This window comes from Taurulus bubalis (assembly GCF_910589615.1).
Source record: "Taurulus bubalis genome assembly, chromosome: 6".
In the NCBI taxonomy this organism is placed as follows: domain Eukaryota; kingdom Metazoa; phylum Chordata; class Actinopteri; order Perciformes; family Cottidae; genus Taurulus; species Taurulus bubalis.
The window spans coordinates 20,865,164-20,884,783 of record NC_136594.1 but is presented as its reverse complement, the minus strand read 5'-3'; the positions used below and the strand labels follow the sequence as shown (position 1 = coordinate 20,884,783).

At 41.1% G+C, this 19,620-nt stretch overlaps 2 protein-coding genes across 2 annotated transcripts in view; one reads left to right on the top strand and one right to left on the bottom strand.

The window, feature by feature from the left end:
* The first annotated feature begins 1,120 nt into the window (after positions 1 to 1,120).
* Positions 1,121 to 11,621, top strand: LOC306738450 (voltage-dependent calcium channel gamma-1 subunit-like). The gene is made up of 4 exons (XM_079220300.1): positions 1,121 to 1,495; positions 6,977 to 7,051; positions 9,637 to 9,783; positions 9,898 to 11,621. The coding sequence occupies exons 1-4, from the start codon at positions 1,258 to 1,260 to the stop codon at positions 10,128 to 10,130; spliced, it is 693 nt and encodes a 230-aa protein (XP_079076426.1). The 5' UTR covers positions 1,121 to 1,257; the 3' UTR covers positions 10,131 to 11,621.
* A 3,448-nt stretch (positions 11,622 to 15,069) lies between these two features.
* helz (helicase with zinc finger) overlaps positions 15,070 to 19,620 on the bottom strand; it is a gene marked incomplete at its 5' end in the record, with an annotated part of 37,632 nt that continues 33,081 nt past the window's right edge. The window contains 4 exons of the mRNA XM_079219845.1: positions 15,070 to 16,612; positions 16,836 to 17,127; positions 18,193 to 18,919; positions 19,021 to 19,276. Coding sequence (XP_079075971.1) covers positions 16,107 to 16,612; positions 16,836 to 17,127; positions 18,193 to 18,919; positions 19,021 to 19,276 — 1,781 coding nt within the window. The 3' untranslated portion in view covers positions 15,070 to 16,106. The remainder of the gene's footprint in view (positions 16,613 to 16,835; positions 17,128 to 18,192; positions 18,920 to 19,020; positions 19,277 to 19,620) is intronic.

Sequence of the window (19,620 nt, the reverse complement as noted above, 5' to 3'; positions counted from 1 at the left end):
TCTCATGACTCTATCAGATGACCAGCCAAGGATGTGTGTAAGTATTTAACATGAGAGAGAGGAGTCACTGGCTTTATTAATAATACAACTAACTAATGAACCTTCTAAATGATTCTGAAGGTAACATTAATACAGCACTAATTAAGAGTAAATACGTTTTTCTTCTAACACTTATGCTCCTCAGTACAAATAATACTTTCCTCCAATAATATCCTCCATATAATATAAAATAATATTTTCCTCCAACAACATATTAAACTGTATGTTGTTGGAGGAAAATATTATTTTAACTTTCTCAGAAGGACATCAGTCAGCAGATGAATGCCCTCCTCACTGATTTCACGTTTTAAACTCATTCTGATTCACATATGTGAAGAAATGTTAAAGAATCATTTTATCACTGTAGAGTGATTTATAGTCCACGGACCAACTGATTCCTAATTCCTCAATTAAGAAACAGTTGGTCCCTGGACTGTAAGTACCAGTGTTATGTGAGCATCCTGACATCCATCAGGGAAACTGTGCTTGACAGCGGGCGCCTTGCTGCAGCTTTTTATAAACAGTAAACAGTAACCTCCTCTTTCTCCTTATACAATAAATAGTTTACAGAGACAAATCCACACCAAGGCTGTGTCAAAGTGAGGCAGAGAGCGAAAAGACGGGAGACTATTCTCACAATACTGAAAGGTCCATGTTGAAAGCTGCATGTTCATATGGATAACAGAACTGTTTATGTGAGTCCACTTATTGTGGCGCGTTACACATCTCCACTTACTGACACTGCAACGAGATATGCAGACAGCCTGACAACTTGACTCACTAGTCACATTTATAGCATCCCCCACCCATAAAACAGCTCCCAACACATGCAGCATCCTCTACAGGCCCATTGCCCACAATGACAGCCATTTAGTTTGGTCATCAACTTTCTTGATCTTCCTCAACAGCTGTAAGTCTAAACTTGCAGCCCCACAGTTGTACAGCAACTCATAGTGAGTCGGGAAAAGGGGACTTGTAACTAGGACAGAGCAGTCTGGCCCCTTTCCCTTCGAACCAGAGGCACAGATCTGCAACAGAGGGAGAGAAGACACTCGTCTCAGGCGGAGAGAGAAAAGGAGAAGAGACTTTGTTGGAATCTTGCTGCTGTCACTGAGGAAAGAATCCCCTGGGACAAAGACCAGTGTGTTCACATTACACTTCTTTTGTTCATATCAGGGGAAGAAGATTCACTGAACTGAAATCTCCCCACCTGGAAACATGCACAAGCGCACAAAGATAAAGATTGCAATCTTCGTGCTACTAGTGGGTATGGCATGCATGTTCACCGCGGTGGTAACGGACCACTGGGCCGTGCTCAGCCCGCGGGTGGATAAAGTCAATCAGACCTGCGAGGCGGCCCACTTCGGCCTGTGGAGGATCTGCAAGAAGCACATCTACATCAGCTCGGAAAACTACATGCAGGGGCATGGCTGCGGCCCCATCAGCCTGCCTGGAGGTAAGAGATTATTGGAGCAAAAACCTTCTGCATCTGGCAGATGAAATGACAATACTGTATCAATACTGTATGTCTGTACTGTGAGGCGCCTCTATGCAATCCAGCCCACAGCTCTGAGGTGGGGAGCTTCTAAGAATAGGCTCTAATGCAGGATCACTTGATAGGGCACATGACATTTTAAACTTCCATAAACTTCCTTGTGAAATGGAAGAAAGATCCATGCATGATCCATATTGTGCTCAACTTTTTTCAGCTGAAACATGGTAAATAATGAATTAATACATAATTAGATGTTTTCCATTGTCATTCATCAGTAGTGTTGAAATGCAGCCCACATTTAATAGTAAATGTGCCCACATAAATATTTGACATCAACCAGTGATGGCCAAGAACGAGGCAGAGTGCCATGGGGCTGCAGTAAGCAAACACCACAACAGCTGATTTTACTGGTTGGTGTCTCCTCTCTGTTGTTATTCTTGAAATCCAGTTTGCCAGTTGATTCTCCATACAACATGGGAACCAGTACCTGACATATGCAGACAGTCTATGGAACATATTCAGGAAACTTACATTAAAATAGCTTGAACACACTGTATTTAAATACACAATTTGAGGTACTTGTACTTTAATTGGTAACAATTTATCTTACAGGTCCCACTCCTCATAAAATTCAAAATAATGAACGGGTTCTGTGTTAAAATACTATTTTCTATTTTTAGTCTCAAATTACATATATCTTTCAATTTTATATTACTTCATACCTCTACTCCTCTACGCGTCAGGGGGAAGTATTGAGGATTATTCTACTAACTCAACTATAGATTTAAAGTATGAAATAATTAAAACACATTTCAGTACTGATTGCACAGTACAACACTGTGAAAGGGGCGAGCGGACAACAGTACTTTGGGATACAATAATTAAATGGAGTAGGTTGTGGTGTTACTTAAATTCAAGGAAAGGATCTAAACACTTCCACCACAGCCCTTCATGATTGTAATTAAATGAAATTGGTGTAAACAGTGTCCAGCAGCTGCTGACTAGCAGGGACTCTTATCTCAATGAGTTGTGGGCAGAGTCGCTCATCTGTTGAACCACACTGGCAAAGTGACCGCTAGCTAAGAAACCCTTATCTGACCGTTGCTTGGTACCTGACCATGCATGCCGCTTTATGTAAATTAGCCTGGAACTTCCCCCAAAATGTGTCCAACTCACAAGGCGGAGAGAAACTCCCAAAATATATCCCAACTGATGGCAGCTGTTAGACTTTGGGGAATCCCAGACACAGTCTGCCCTGCAGGGCCATTCCAGAAGCAGATGAAATGTCTGAGGGCGCTTCATCGATGCAGACATGACAGGCATGTGCTGAATATACTAAATCAGCTCAGCCCACCAAGGCATGGTGGGAATGTATCAGATTGTAAATACAAGTGGCAAATCCTACTAGAGCCTTTATCTGCACATACATACATGCATGCATACATACGTACTGACAGTTGTGATCTTTAAATATTTGGAAAGTGAGTTTATAATTAGAGCCAGAACATTTGGTCAAGCCACTTGCTCCTAAGAAATGGCCTTCATGTCTTCAACATTACGTGCGATTTGTGATGACCACCGGTGCAGACTTTATTTAGGAAGCGAGTAAATCCATCAGCCTCGAGGGGCTTCTCCCGGCCCAATATCTGTATTTGGACAGGAACTTTATTGTTTATCATAGCCACACGTCTTCAGAGAGGTGTCAACCTCTGATCCAAAGCAGGACCTAAACAGTATGTGAGGAGGTCCCCACGACGACACACTCATCTGGAAAATATGGCCTGAGTGGTTGTTCAGGTCTACTGCTGACAAAGCACAGATGGTGAGACGTTCTCAGGAAAACTGTTATGCGTATAAAGCAGACTTATATCCCACTGTATGTCGTTTCAGCTCAAAGAAAGAAAGTTTCATCTGAGCCAAAATGTACCTGAAGGCTATTTTAGTTTGAGATGCTCTGAGCTGTGAGCTGTAAATAAGAAACATCAGATATGTTACGATGCTCCTCCTTGCCACAGCATACAGAGCTTTAATGTTTTAACCATGATTCCAGGAAGAGAAAGGGTGTGATTTTGTGAACTGCTTAGCAAGCACTCGTGGTTATAAATAAATTGCCACATACATTTTCAGCTGTCTTGGGTGGAGACCACGAGGGGTAATGTGTGCACGCCAAGTTCAGCGGCCTTCTGAGTGACGGGGCCGCATGGATCGGTCCGGCATAGCTTTAAGGCCTGCTGTCCCACCAAACTGTTCCCACCTGAGACCCTCCTTGCAGCTTGACATCTCCGTGCAGTCACTCAAATTACTTTACATGCCCCGGCATGGGATGGATAGTTAAAAAAAAAGGTGGTACCACTGGTATTTCGCATAGGCACTCAAATTTCCTAATAACCAAGGGATAGGCTTCATATATGGAAACAGAGAACTGCAAGGGATGCCTACACATTTATTTATGTTTGGCTGAATCAAAGCTCCAATGTGATCAAATTAACAGAACCTGACAGATATTGGAAGTAAAATGAGGAGAAATTGTAAGAAATGTAGACATTTTTTAAATGACATGTACACTTGTGTTAACCCAGAAACATAACTGGAGTTGTCAACACTTGTCTTTGCTGATGAACCTAAGAATGAGGAAGGCAACGACACCCAAATAGATCAACCAAAACAAACACCAGGGATCAGAGGTCTCAGCCATTCATAGCTTTCGCCGTTGACTAAATGAATAGCCAGCTCACACCAAAGCTATATAAAGTGTGATCTACGTTGTGCAGAAATGCTGCTAATCCGATGTCCTCAACTGATCTTTGGAAAGATGACGAATGACCCTATTAGGAACAAGAGTTGTCAGCAGAGCCTAGCATGAAAAGGACCAGACACAAGTGGTGGTGCAGCAGTGCGTGTCAGTGTGTGTACGCCATTTGCGCGCGCAGATATATTTGTTCTCAGCAGCTCCTCATTGACGCTTTGAGCTGTGAAAATGGTACAAAAAGGTGTAATCAGGCAACAAACATTGAGTCATGTGTTGGAATAAAGCTGCTTGAAACAGATAATGAGCTCAAAGCATCCACTCCGAGGCGTATTGAACGCTGAGTGGCTCCACTTCAACATGTACAACAAACCAGATATGTGTTTAGTGAATGATGAGACACTCGGCCTGCTGGCAGTGCTTCTGCTTTTCAACCTTGGACCTAAAAAGACATACAGATGAAACCATATTTCTATAATATAAAAATGTTGGGAAATTAGTGAAGTTCAAAGATATTTTTCAGCCTCTCTTCAACATAAGGTCAGGCTCAGAAGTACAACTATTGCCTCTATCCCACCCACCCCTCTTCCATATGTGCCTTCTACAGTGAAAACTGTGGAGCGTGTTGCTTAGTAACTACCTCTGTGTCATAAGTCAATGAGTTTTTACTCATTCATAAAAACATTTATTTTTGTATGTGTGTGCTGTATTGTGTTGGCGGCAGCTTTAAAAGCTTGTAATTCTAAAGAAGATCTTTGTAAACATGTTGCCTTGGCTTTGAAAAAATATGACTCAGAGTTTTATTTTTTTTGCAATTTATATCAATTGACTCTGCTGCTTCCTGGTAAAAACCATCTGACATCCCATTTTGCTTATTTTCATGGTTAACAGGGGACATAGGAACATTTCCTACCAGCCCAGCACGGGTCGCCGAGCTTTAACCATTATGCGATTCCGCGCAGTGCTGCATAATTCGGCATGAAAGCCTTTCACCGATGTCCTATGGTGAAGCTGTCAGTAAAAAGGGATTAAGGACATTTGTGTGAGTGGAGACCTCACAGCATAAGCGAGATCATTGATGTGCACTTGACTCTGCATGAGTAGATGTAGATGTCCTTCTACACATATGATCATCCGAACCCACGAGTTATTTCTTTTTAATGCCAAGAAATTCTCCAGCTTTCAGAAACACGCATGACACGAAGTGAAGCCTCAGATGTTGCCTCCCTGCACTTGATCCTCTACTTTTAGGCATGCCCCACACAAGAAGTATGTGGTATGAACTAAGCATGTTTTCTTTTCTTTTTTTAACTCTTGGCTAAACCTCTAAGAATGTTTACTCTACTAAACCTGTGTCCACATAAAGCGGCCTGGCTTTATTTGTGCAAATCCCCAAGGTTTAACACCTTGTCCGCTCAAGAAAAAAATGATTGTGATGTCTGTTGTCGACATTTTTATTTTGACAGGCAGCCGACACGAAGCAGAACAGGGTCTGCACGCCATCTCAGAACCATTTTAGTGCTAATATTATCCTGGTAGTGTCCATCTGTGATGATAGGTGTTTAAATCTTCATCTGATACTTATGGTGCAAAAGTACTGTGTGTGTGGTGAACTCAATCTATCCATCATTTATTTATGATTGAATAGAAATGTGAAAGCGTTTAGTGGTTCAGAAAAGAAAGAAGACGCGGCCCGAAACACAATATTAGATTATTTAGAGATTATTTAAGGGAAATAGAAATTCATTCTAAAACACAGACTAGGGGTCGGGTTTACAGCAAAACTAGACAAAAAGATGTTCATAACATGACAATTGTGATAAAGACTTGGTTTATTTTCCAGCAACGGCAATATGGTTGAATTTAAGCAACTTGGTTTGGATTTAAAAAATGATTTTAGTCAACAACGTGAGATATTTAGAGAACGGGCAATGTGGTTGTCAGAGTTAAAAGCAGTTAAAGACTTTCATCACGGTGCCATTTTAATCAACTAATGAACTATTAGTCATATCTCGGCTACATGACCTTTTCATGTCGGTTCCCTCACTTTTTACTAATTTAGCATGTATTTGCATATGAAGACATTTCAATTTAATGTCATGCAAATTCATGAGACAAGGCCAAACCTTTTCAATAAAATACATCAAAGAACAGTTCATTCAAATCCATATCAGACCAAATGACTATGTAATGTGAGAGGCACATGGTGACAAAGCCACAGAGGATTATATATGAATTAAAGAGCTTTTTTTTTTGCTTTTTTCAGCTCATTGTTTTGGTTTTAAGGCCTGCAACTTTCTCTTTCACTCTCCTCATTAACCCCTTTTGTGGCAGCAAGAAGCTGTTTTCAAAGAAGACAAGAAAGCTTTAAAAACCCACATTAAAGCCCAACACCACACTGCATGCAGATACAGTTCTCTGCTAGCTTGTGAATGTAGTGAAGCACTTAGCAGCTGAAAAGACAGATATTTCTCTCTAGAGTTGATGTTAAATATTTTACTTAACCACAAATGTGATTTCAAAAAAATAGAAATGTCTGCTGTGTAAATGGGAAGCTGCCATCTATGTGGTGATAACCTACATAATGTATATACTATTGTTGTGTTTACACCTTGTTGTGTTGCCTCAGAGGGCCAAAAAATCATTTGATGTCGATGTAAATTTGAACTAAATCCTATTTTTCTTTCTCTTCACAGAGGAAAACTGCACATACTTCAGACACTTCACTCCAGGGCTGGATGCCGAGATATTTGAATACAAAACACAAAAAGGTAGGTCTCTGTCATTGTTCCCCTATCGAGGTTACTTTCATGCCATCCTGTCTAAACATGAAAAAGGGAGAGATTCTTTTGTGAATTCATTTTGAAATATGTTCCTTGGAACATTAGGATTTCCCAGTTTGTGTGAAGTTGAACATCAAACTGGTTTCATCACATATTCCCAACTGACCTCACCTGCTGCTGCTGCTGCTCTGATCTGCGTTTCAGATTCCCACTCATGTTTCACTACTGACCTCAGAACAGTTATTGGTGTCACAGCAGGTGTATTGGACCAGCTGTCAATGAATGTGGGTGAAAGGCAATTCGATTTTCCTTCATCGTTTCCCAACCCTTTGTCCAATTAGCTAAAAGTAAATGTGCTCATACATTTTATATCACTTTATGCAACAACAGAGCCCATATACACAATACACTAGCACTGCATTGCATGTGAGAGATGTTTTTCTACAGTGTTCCTCAGACCTTTTTATCAATACTTTTTGAAAACAGTTTGCTTCCCCTATGATGCTCATTAGCATCCCGCTACGTCACATACTGTAAGAAAATACTGATGCAATTGATACAATTGTTTTTCTAAAATTAGATTGTTTTTAAATCGCAATATCTCTCAAATACGTATCGTATTGTCCGATTCTTTTCCAGTCACAGCCGTTGTGTGCTGACACAAGGCTGATAGTGTTTCACACATGGCTCCTCAGGAGCAGCGAATACTGTCGTTTTAGAGCCGTGTGTGTTTGTTCCAGCGCCCCATTCTCTCCATCTTTCTCCCTCCAGTGTGACCCTGTTACAGCTGTGACCGTACAGCCAGCGCATGTTGTATGACAGCCCTCCCATGTAATGTGCGTTTGGGTCGAGCTCATGCGGAGCACTGTCACACTCAATTACTGGGGTGTAAATGTGAATAGTCTTGTGTATGAAGTTGTCCACACCCCCACATCCTAAACTCAGAGATGCTAATGCAATAATACATAGGTACCCCTACGCCATCCTCTAACACACACACACACACACACAGACACACACACACACACACACACACACACAGACACACACACACACAGACACACACACACACACACACACACACGCCGCCGCTGGGAGTAACACTGTACGGTTACTGGAATGATTGCAGGACTGACCTAAGTTCCCTGTAGTGTTATTCACTCTTGACTGAGCCATTTGGCAATAGGCCTACCATAATGGTGCATATGGTTGAATGAGGATAGTAGATGTATGTCACCACAGGCACACACAAAAAATCGACTGTAATGAAATTCTTGCAAGTTGATGCTGGAGGTATAGCATTTGGTGGTTCTCTGTGTCTTTTCCAAACATAGCTAAACTGAGCAAAATGTCTGCATAAACTTGATTGTGTCATCTTCTTTTGGAGAACTGTCTTCTTCATCCTTTCCCGTGCCAGATCTGGTCAAGAAAGTGAACTAAAACAAATAAAACAAATACAAAAATGCCTTATTAAATCTCTCTACATACATAAAGAAAAGCAACACATGCACATGCCTATTCACGCATAAATAATCCCACAAACATATACAATAACCAACATATATACATACTTGCTTACACATGTAGACACACACACAATCAACACATATTCTTCAATACTGTGACCTCAAACCCACACGCCTTTTGGCCTGAGTGAAGCCTTTTTTTAATTTCCCCTAACTACGCCACTACAGACTGTTTTACTTGCCGACCTTGTGTTTCTGAGAAAAGAGGTCTGATGGAATGAGCCCCGTATGACTGAAACACTGGTATCCTTTGATGTCTCCCTTGCTCTGGCTTTTGATAAACTTTGTTATGAACACAGTGTGTTCAGGGTGTGGCTCATCCTCCCTAGCCAGCAGAAGATGAAGGCTCTCTCCCCCAAAGGAGGGCCTCTCCCCTGGGCATGGTTCACAGGCAAACAGGCGGCAGATCAAAGGCCTCCTATCCCATCCACCTCTCTGATCGGGGAAAACAAGCGAGCTGCGGTTCCCTGTTACGGAGACACCCCTTATCTGTAAACAAATTACAATCATATAGCATATTTGTATCTTGAATGAAAGAGTATTGACTTAATAGCGAGTCTTGTAAAATTCTATTTAAAGTCAACAAATTCCATGAAACGACCAAAACCAACAAGAATGAGTTATTGCCTGCGTAGCTGAAGCCTCCTCTGTGCCATTGAGCTCCATTGTTGGCCAAAAACTATTAGAAAAAACACATGAATGAGACACACTGTTGCACTGGGTGACACGTTCTATCATTACCATGAAACATTTTCCTGAACAAATGCACTGTTTACTCCTGTTTGAATTTTGTTTTCTCCAAACTGTTTTAGGAAACAACTTTTGTTTTTTTAACTATACATCTATGATTTTTCTATGTCTTCAGCAGGAACTTAACAGCTTGGGTGTCACAGTCTCAGGGGATGAACCACTGCGTTCTTGTATGTTTTTTAATTGGATTTGTTCACAATAAGAAAAATATAGAACAAGAAGGCCACTCTTTAAGATATGCCATTGGATTGTGAAGGAAATTCATCGTGTCAACACTCTTGGTCTCTTTCTCTCCAGAGTACAACATCTCGGCCGCCGCCATCTCCATCTTCAGCCTCGCCTTCATGATCTTTGGGTCTCTGTGCTTGGTCGGATCCTGTACCGGTAAAGGCAAAGGAAGAGACTACCTCCTCAAACCTGCTGGCATGTTCTTTGCATTTGCAGGTGAGTGCTGTGTGCCAACCAAATGTCAATGTCACTTTGCCTTCATGGTCACATCTTTTGTCATGTGATGAGAGCTGTGCTACCCAACTCATGTCCCCTCTCTCTCCATCCCAGGCCTCTGTGCCTTCATCTCGCTGGAAGTGATGCGCCAGTCGGTCAAACGCATGATCGAGAGCGAGGACACCATCTGGATCGAGTACTACTACGCCTGGTCCTTCGCTTGTGCCTGCGCCGGCTTTGTCCTCCTCTTCCTCACCGGCATCGCCCTCCTGCTCCTCTCCATGCCCCAGATGCCCAGGAACCCATGGGAGACTTGCATGGACGCCGATGCGGATCAAGTGGAGTGATCGTTAGGCGGACGAGACGAATGCAGGATGAGTGACTGTCTTTTTGGTTTGAAGACAGATTTGAGTATAGATTCATTTCAAAGAACAAGAGCTGGAAATAAAAGAGTAACGGCAAGATGACAGAAACTGGTTTGGGCGTGGATGGATCGTAGCCAAGATGCTCACCCAGAGTGAGAAATAAGGGAGTCCCCTGCAGCACCTTCTTCGCTATGGTTCGTGTTGGAGATCAGAGCTCAAATGACCCGAGTCCTAGAAACAACTAACGTCTCAGTGACAGCTCTTCTACTTCTGTTTTCCCATTGGCTGATTCAAAATCGTTTTCACAAATGTCACTGTTATGTGACATGGTCTGGTTTGGTCTCCCAAATATGTTATAGGGGTTAGGTTTACGTTAGATTCATTCACATTTTGAGATTATAGTTCATACAGTTATGGCCTGTCATCTACAGTAGTGAGCTTTTTTTGATTTTATGTACTGCATTATGTATGATATATTGTATATATCTATTGGTCATCTGTGGAATTTTGTTTGGGATCGCTCAAGGAATCATTTACTTCCAAGAAATATTAAATTAAGTAAGAGAAGTACATTCAAATGTACATTTCATATTTCTAAGATTTACAAAGAGCCTTTAAAGATGACGGATTTCAGGCAAAGACGAGCAGAGAGCAGGGTTGTTCATGTGGCCGGCTGAATGCTAAACACCCACACGGTCTGCATGTTGGAAAAGGTTCAGCTCTAGCAGGTGCACATACAAGGCCTTTTACTTTTGGTTGACAGCTTCCAAACCAAACTGATACAAATAATTCTCTGTTCGTTTTTATGAGTCATCATGACCCGTTAGAAACACGCGGCAAAATGGTTTATCTTACCGAGCCTTCACACCAAATAGAATATAGTACATATATTGTATTGTATATAAAACCAGATCAATGCTACACACCTTTTCTGAGGTGGAGTGTAACATTACCGGGACATTTTTTACTTCACATTTTCACAAGGTTGCAGTTTATCTAATTGCGGTGAAATTTCATGTTAAGTGTGATTTTTCTTGACAGGACCCTGTATGGTCTGGAAGTTGTGTAGTAATGTGGCTGTCCTGAGACACACTCAACCAGACATTTGTTTTACTTTGCTCAGCATCACCTACTGTATGAAACAGCCACTGTCCCGGGTATAAGCATTTAAACCTTTTGTGCAAAACGTCCATTTTATGAGGTTGTTTATGGCTAAAGTCCATTTATTTTATTTCTAATTACATTTCTTTTGACTTTTCTGATATCTTTTAGCTAAACAAAACAAGTGAAACAAAAAGAAAAAAAATGTACGTAAAAGTAGTGAATTTCTATATTCTTAGTCCTTATGTTTTAGTCTTTTTCTTTTAATTTGGCATCAAATTAAACAGTTTTGATAGCAGTGTAGTCTGTGTAGGTGTGTTTGAAATGTGCCATATCTTTGTAAGCAAAATTAAATCTTGATAAGCTTTGGAATTTTTTTTTGTATGAGATTGTTTTGTGTCTTTAGTTTCCTTTGCTTCCGTGTATCAAAGACAAAAGGAGCGAAGAGGAGCGAAGAGGAGCGAAGCGCTTCGCTCTCCCTTCAGGTCCTGGCAGGCGGACACAATTAGTCCAATAGGACGCACCTGGTCATTCCAGGACCAGACGCTCCTCTCCGTCACCGGCTCTCCTTGCACTTCTTTTTGTGGCTTTTAGCTCCACCCTTTCATACATCCACTAACTGACACTACTGACTGACCATTTCATACATTGAGTTAGCGTATTTCTTTGCAAATTCTGTCCATACATTTAATCTTCCTAGTACAGCTGTTCACATTTCCCTTCTTTCGTCACAACCTACGAGCCAGGTTATTACACAGGAGACGCTGCTGCTGCTGTCGACACTGACCATTTACTAGGAAGATAGTGGAACCCTTTGATGTTGAGTTAATGAACTTCAAAGCCCTAATCATTCCTGTGGCCCTGCTGGTATTCAATAGGCACACAGGCTGCTCTATAGTACGACAGTATAACGCAGAGGATGAACACAAAAAGAAGAACTCGAGCGGTTTCAATAAAAACACTTTAATAGAGAAACAAATAAAAAAGAAAATAAACTTTTGAAACACAGTCTAAATCCTTTATTATAACCACCACCAATTGAAATGAAGAAGAGTAAAACAGATCTATTCATTATTTTGTACCCACGAGGGAGGAACCAATGGGAATGGGAGGCTGGGGGAACAGGTGTGCCATTGATTCACTGCAGCGAGGGAGGAACAGAGGAGAGCAAACAGATAACAGGAAGAGATGTGGCGTTTATAGAAGGCTGAACACAGTGCTCTCTACTGGCTGGGCAAGAGGTTGCTCCCTTTCCGTGTGCCGCGCGCACACAGGCGTTGGTTTCGCTTTGTTTTCTTTAAAAAGGAAACACAGAATTTGTTTAAAAGATGATATATGTTAGGAGGTTGAACTTTATTTCATTGCTAAGATCCTGTCAAAACTAAATTTTGGAAACAAACAAAAAAAGGACAAAAAATAAAGCCATGAAAAAAAAAATCGGCAATGATAAAGATTTGTAAATAAAATCCCTTTAAAATGTCTTTGGCTCAATCTCTTCTGCCTCAAAAATAAATACAAGTGAAGAAGCGGTGAAATATTAGTATTGCACAACTTCAGAGATTAGCCAACGACTGCTTTGGGGAGAGGTGATCCCCCCAAACAAACACGTCCAAAGCGTCGTAAATACAACACAACAGGGAGCAACCTCAGCTTTAGCCCTGCTAAGTAACTGCAGAAAAAAAGAACTTACATAACCATTACATATTTGATTGACATGTTAGTAAAATATTATAATAGTTTTGTTGATAATGTCACAAGTTATTGTACACATCAAATAATATACCAAAATTTGATTCTGTAGGTTGAACAAAAGTTTTTTTTTCTTTTTTCTTATTTTTTTCCATCCACAAATCAATACAAACTGATAAAAACAGGGATAAAAACCAGCCAGGTCATCTCAACATGCATGAAAAGAAGAAAAAAAACGTCACATTAAAAAACAAAAACAAAACCATGTTGATTGTTGTACAGCGGTGAGATAACAGAACAGGACAAATCCAGCAACATATACTTAAAAATATGTATTGTACAGTGAAATAAGTCATCTTATAACAGCTGCAACAGAAGTTCTCCTCTTTGTCAAATCAGCCAGACACAGTCTTAAGTAAAAGAAAAAAAAAAAATCTACAAAGTTGTCAACCAGATGTCGCAACTATCAACTAGGTTGTTGTCCATTTTTAGAATTATTATTTTTTTGTGAATTTGCATAATTAAAAAGGGCATACCTCTTCTTTGAACAGCTTCTACAAAATTGAGGAAATCCCAAAGTTCTTGTTTGTAAATACCTAGAAAATGCATATTTACAAGTATGTGTTGTTCTCCGCCTAGTCAGAAAATCTGGACCTTTGAATTACAATGTCAAAACTTAAAAAAAACGCACAAATAAAACCATGAAGCTCGCCGCTGACTGTTAAAAACACATCTAAGTTATTAGCTGTGGGGCACTGGCTTTCTGGGGAAGTGACGTTGGAGAAGATTTAACGGTGTAACTGCCGGGTGAAAGCCATGAAACGGCAGGATGTTGGAATTTGAAAATGGGGCAGTGGTGTTTTAACAATTAAAATGAATTACATATAACAGGACCGAGCACTGGACGACCGTTTCCAGTATTGCTTTCATCAAAAGGGGAACAACTTGGCAGATATAGTATCGGCATCTTTTTATATTTTTCTTGCAAGGTACTTCAGATCACCGAGGCTTAACTATGTTCGCAGTGAAATTCATGAGCATGAAAGCTGTGCGTCTGTATTTCAACTAATAAGCAACTCACTGACCGAAACCCAAACATGAACGTTCACGTGGTGTGTTCATCGTGTCGTTGTGTGTGAGGAGAGTAATGTGGACGTTGCTAATGTGAAGCACAGTTGGCGCTTTATCCAAGTCAATTAAAAAGGGAAGGCGATTAATCTACCACTTTAACATGAACGTATCAATCAGATCAGACTAAAAAGGTGAATAATGTAATTGTCTGAATGACCAGTAACAACGTGCATACGTCATTAACGATTTGTTCTTATTTTGCACAGTCGGAAAAAAACAGACACATTAACAGTCACACGTCTTTGAACAGCTTGTCATATACTTGTACGGTGCTATTTTTTTGGTTAAATCTCAAGCAGTGTTGAAAGGCATGAGGGATCCATTTGATTTAAATGCCATGAAAATCAGAAAAAAAATGAGGGATTCGGGAAATGCTTTTGACTTCTACTTGTATGGTCAATGCTCTTGTTGGAACTGGGAGCAAATATCCCCTTTTGTGTGAGCTTTTTGATTATGGTCTATTAAATGGGTCAAAAATATTCAGACATTAGAATATTGACTTACTCAGAAAACAGCAAATTGTCTTTAGGCAAACTGGTTTCCACTATGAAAAGTTTTCTAGAAACTGGGAAAGTCTGACTGCAAAACACCTGCGAGACCAACAGTATGTTAAGAGCATAGATAATACAGTATGCTTCTGTGACCAAGATCCAGGCCGTATCCAATCAAATAAAAAGCCACAAACACTAGTGTATTATTAATGTGTATTTACTACGGATCTACAGTTTCAATATACTTCCGATTTAACCAAAGAAATGCTTACATTTAGCGTGTTCAAAAACGTCTGACAGGCAGTGTTGATCACACCCTCAGTTTCAACTTACCCATCATGACACATCACTGACCTCACCACTCTCTCCTCACTTTCACAAACCTTCAGAGTACTGCAACCTTTTTCAAAACAAAAAAAAAAAGCTCAATAGCAATTAGTGACAAAAAAATAACTCATTTCATATCCTCAACAATTAAAACATTTTCTGTGTTGAAGACTTTTGCTGACAAAGAAAAGAAATACAATCAAATAAAATAAAATGACTGAGCATCGGCCACAAGCGAAGCAGTTTGGGATAATCTTATCATAGACTGTGATGTCTGATGTTCTCTGATCCTTAAAACAAACAAAGGAGGAATGACATGGTTGCTTCTATTTTGACATTTTCACACCATCTTTTTTTGCGGATGAGAAATTGGTGAAAAGTTAAACACGCAATCAATATTTGTATCGTTATTTTAGTAAATAAACAGTAAATAATCACATTTACTACTAAATCACTAAGAATAATTCCCAGCTATTCCCAGGATGTCTAAGAATTAAGGATCAGAAGCCAACAAACAGAAAATAATTCATAATGCAAAAGCTAGCATGATACAGGAATTTAAGGACATGTCTGTGGCATACAATTCAGTCTTTTATTTTCTTCATATTTACAGATTAGAGGAAATTTGATCTACTTCTATACACTGTTTCCATGTAGTTTCTGTGTCAGTCGACCACTTAGCTGTTGTCCGTTACCACAACTACAGTAGTATGAAAAATCAAGACGTAACGTCCACTCAAAACTGAGGAATACAAAATGATAAAAACTTCAACATACTTATTTAGTAACCAACGAAACCAACTTCAATTAGGAAAAATATGCAGGTAGCTAAGTGGTCAACCAAACTCTTTTTTTTTTTTATTTTCTTTTATATTTATTATTTTTTTATAACTTTTATTTTTTTAGCATTACGTACATATACAAGTGTAGATAATATAAGTATATATTCATATATACATAATGAGTATGTATATATACCAGTAATGCATTCATTATATATACTTATTTTCTTCACAGATATGTGAAATAGGAGAAAAGATGACCGTTACAAATAAAAAGTTAAAATGAAACAAAATGCAGAAAACAAACCTACTGATAGAAACAATTTGTAAATGCACTTTGCACTATATATTTTTGTTTTTGTTTTTAGAAACTGTTTTTCCTTTTTTTGTTTAGTTTTATATTTCATCACTTACTTAATATGCGGGAGGGGTGACACTCATTTAAAGTAGGAATAGTACCCATTGCTACCATTTGAACTTCCAATACTCAGCTCTTGCAAGAGGGAGAGAGGGTCGCTGTTCTTTTTGACCTGTTCGGGGCGAACAGCTCGGGGTTTGGGTGGAGCACGGAGGGCACTGGCATAGGACATGGTCGGCGGTTTGCTTAAATTTGGAGCCCCTTGGCTGGCCTCTGCAGGAGCCTGCGGCGGTGGTGGTGGTGGCGGCGGCGGCGGCGGCTGCTGCTGCTGTTGTTGTTGCTGCTGTTGCTGTTGCTGCTGCTGCTGTTGCTGCTGCTGCTGCTGCTGCTGTAATTGCTGCTGCTGCTGTAATTGCTGCTGCTGCTGTAATTGCTGCTGCTGCTGCTGCTGCTGCTTGTTATTGGGCATGAGAGGAGGAAACTGTCCAAGATGCTGAAGGGAGTTGAGGGAGTGTGGGTGCGCCTGCTGTGCTGCTGTGACCTCAGCCTTCACCTGCTCCTCTGTCTGACGAAGGGCCTTGGAAGCTGGAACAGGATGGAATATCAAAGTTTTCAAAACAACTCTGTCTAAAAGATCACAGTGCTTAAACTCTCTGAAAACCAAAAACGTTGACTGACAGAGGTGCAAGACTTGTATATTGAAGTGAAAATCAAGGCCACAGAGAGAAACACATGATAGGAGCAAAAAAATTTCCCAACACCGCTTTGGGTTCAGAGGGTTAACAACAGCATATTTGGTGGTGCTTACCCAGAAGATCCCGGTGCTGAGTGAGTGTACCGGCTCCGTTACATGGAATGTTCTGGAACTGTCCGGGACCCCCACCATTACTGGGCCAGAGGTCATGTGAGGGGTAACCGTAGGGTGCATGTGGGTGCTGATGGTGCTGTATGTGCTGATGGGGGTGCTCCTGGAGGTCTGACGCACAGGGCTGGGTCTGTTGGGACAGGGCATTGTGGGCGTTGGCTGGAGACGATTCATCTGGGTAGCTCGAAGAGATGCGACGCTGATAGAGAGGCCGGCCTGGACCTCTGGGTTCATACTGCACAGACAGCAACAAGGGACGAGGAAGAGAAAAAGGTGAGTGTAAGATATTAAGTCAAAGAGATGGGCAATATGACCTTTAAAATAAAAGAGGCTTGCAGCCCTAAAGAAGTAGAGGGCCACAAACAACAAGCACGACATTATCTTATCACAGCACTTCAGTGATTGGTGCATACATGAATGAGAAAGTACTTCTGTGCATTTATTTCTCAAATAATGTTTGTATTTTGCATCATTACTGTTCACTTGTTTTGTAAAGATCCAAGCACCACAGCATTAATATCACTAGTCCCTCTAGTGCAGGTCCTACTCATTTGTCAGATCATACTTGGCACTAATAAACATAAGCCAAGCAATCAACTGTTTATCTTGGACACACATGCAACCCATCTTATCTTTGGAGGGTGAAACAGCATTTGACCTACACATCTTAATATTAATTCTGCATCTCTATCAAATGTGGGAGATTTGATGTGAATTATCCACATTCGTCTGTGGCATCGACCGGTTTGATTTTACCAGGAACTTTGAAATCTTTATTCTTTAACATTCAGATGTAAGTATTTGAGAAAAGCCAGACTCAGCTAGTCCCATTAAAATGCTCACAACTGTGTGAGTGTGAAGACAGATTAAACCATTTACAGGAGTTAAAACAGGTGATGCCAAATGTATCCCCTTTACAGAAAATGTCAGACAGGTAAAAACGGAGGAAGAGGGATAAAACATGTTCTCTCCCTGATGCATTCTGAATAGTTGCATATGAAGATACAGTGCTGTGAAACAAAACAGAGTGGTGAAGAAGTTGCCCATACTAAGGCAGGCCCAAAGCTTGCACTTGAGCCATTCCTATATGAACCAAAAAAACACCATCCAGGATGTTATGGGAACTGCAGACATACAGTTTGTCCCTTCAAACACACAATGTGAATGGATGATTGATGAATATAAATACAGTTCCGAGAGCTATTTTTCAAGTAGTTTTAGCCTGCACTGAAGCATGTGACATAATGTAGATGACTTGATAAAGATCCAAATAATAATAAAAATAAATTAATAAACTTACCTCATCTACGTTGTGAAGGGCTGTGGCTGCTGCTGTTCTGGGGGAAAGTGGATGGTAGGACTCCTGGGCTGGACCTTGACTTTGTTGTGGTTGTTGCTGCTGCGGCGGCTGCTGCTGCTGCTGTTGCTGCTGCTGTTGTTGTTGTTGTTGTTGTTGCTGCTGCTGCTGCTGTTGTTGTTGTTGTTGTTGTTGTTGTTGTTGCTGCTGTTGTTGCTGCTGCTGCTGCTGGTGTTGATGGTGAAGTTGCATCAGGTGGACTTGCTCCTGCCTGCTGGGGTGAGCCATGATGGGTAGTCCATAAGGAAGGCCGTGGCCCTGGTTACCCAACAGGTGGTTCTGTTGTGGTGGGCTCACTGACGCAGCTCCACCATGAGGCCACTGGGCCTCTTGCAGCAGGTATTTGACCTGGGAGGAAGGGGTGCTGGTAGAGTGGGCTGGTGGCTGATGTGGGTAGCTACCAGTATTATACAGGGGGTTTCCTGGGTGCTGCTGCAGAGCTGGGTTGTTGAGAGGGTTGTCGTTAAGGGTGTCATGGGGGTATGGTCCTGATGGGAAAGGGCCAGCATGATTGGGGGTAGGAGCTAAAGAGGATGAAGGGTCACCTGAGGCACGGGACTGGGACTGGCGGTACTGGAGTAGACGAGATTGAGGTGGGGGCTGCATCTCAGCTGCATCCCTGGGTTCAGGCTGTTCCTGCGGGGGCATCTCTCTCAAGAGGCCTGGGTACCTGGGAATTGAAAATGTATTTCTTTACGTCTGGACTCTGCGTCATGTTTAACAATAATTGAGGAGCAACCAACAAACGTTAAACGTGTTGCTCAGTCTAACCTGGTGAAAGGTGGTCCAGTGGAAGCAGAAGTAACAGTGTCATCCTCGATATTGGCACCAAGGCCCCAACTAGCTGCTCGGAGCAGCTGAGGGGGGAAGCGAGCCATGCCAGGTTGAGCAAGGTGGGCAAGCTGCTGGGGCAGAGGGAAGGGGACGCTGCCCTGAAGGAAAGGGCCTGGCGCCTCCCCCCACTGGCCCAGTCTGGCGGCCTGCTGCTGCTGGCTCAGGGCCTCTAGAGCCAAGGGACCCTGGAGGTCTAAAAGGAGAACCGTGTGATTAGTTGTGATCGGTTGACTGCATCAATTTTTTATTTATTTATTTTTATATATATATATATATATATATATATATATATATATATATATATATATATATAAAATGCATATGGTATTCTATATATTAGAATACCATATGATTCATAAACAATCCAGAGTTAACATGTTAACTCAATTCAGCTTTCAGCAGTTATTATTTAAGATTCTACCAAACTACTAACATTCTCATTAGAAAATAAGTGACTTCACTGGGGAAGAACACTTGCTTGATCAGTTTAATAAACAGCACTAACATGAAAGTGACAACTTCATAGAGTGGGCGAAG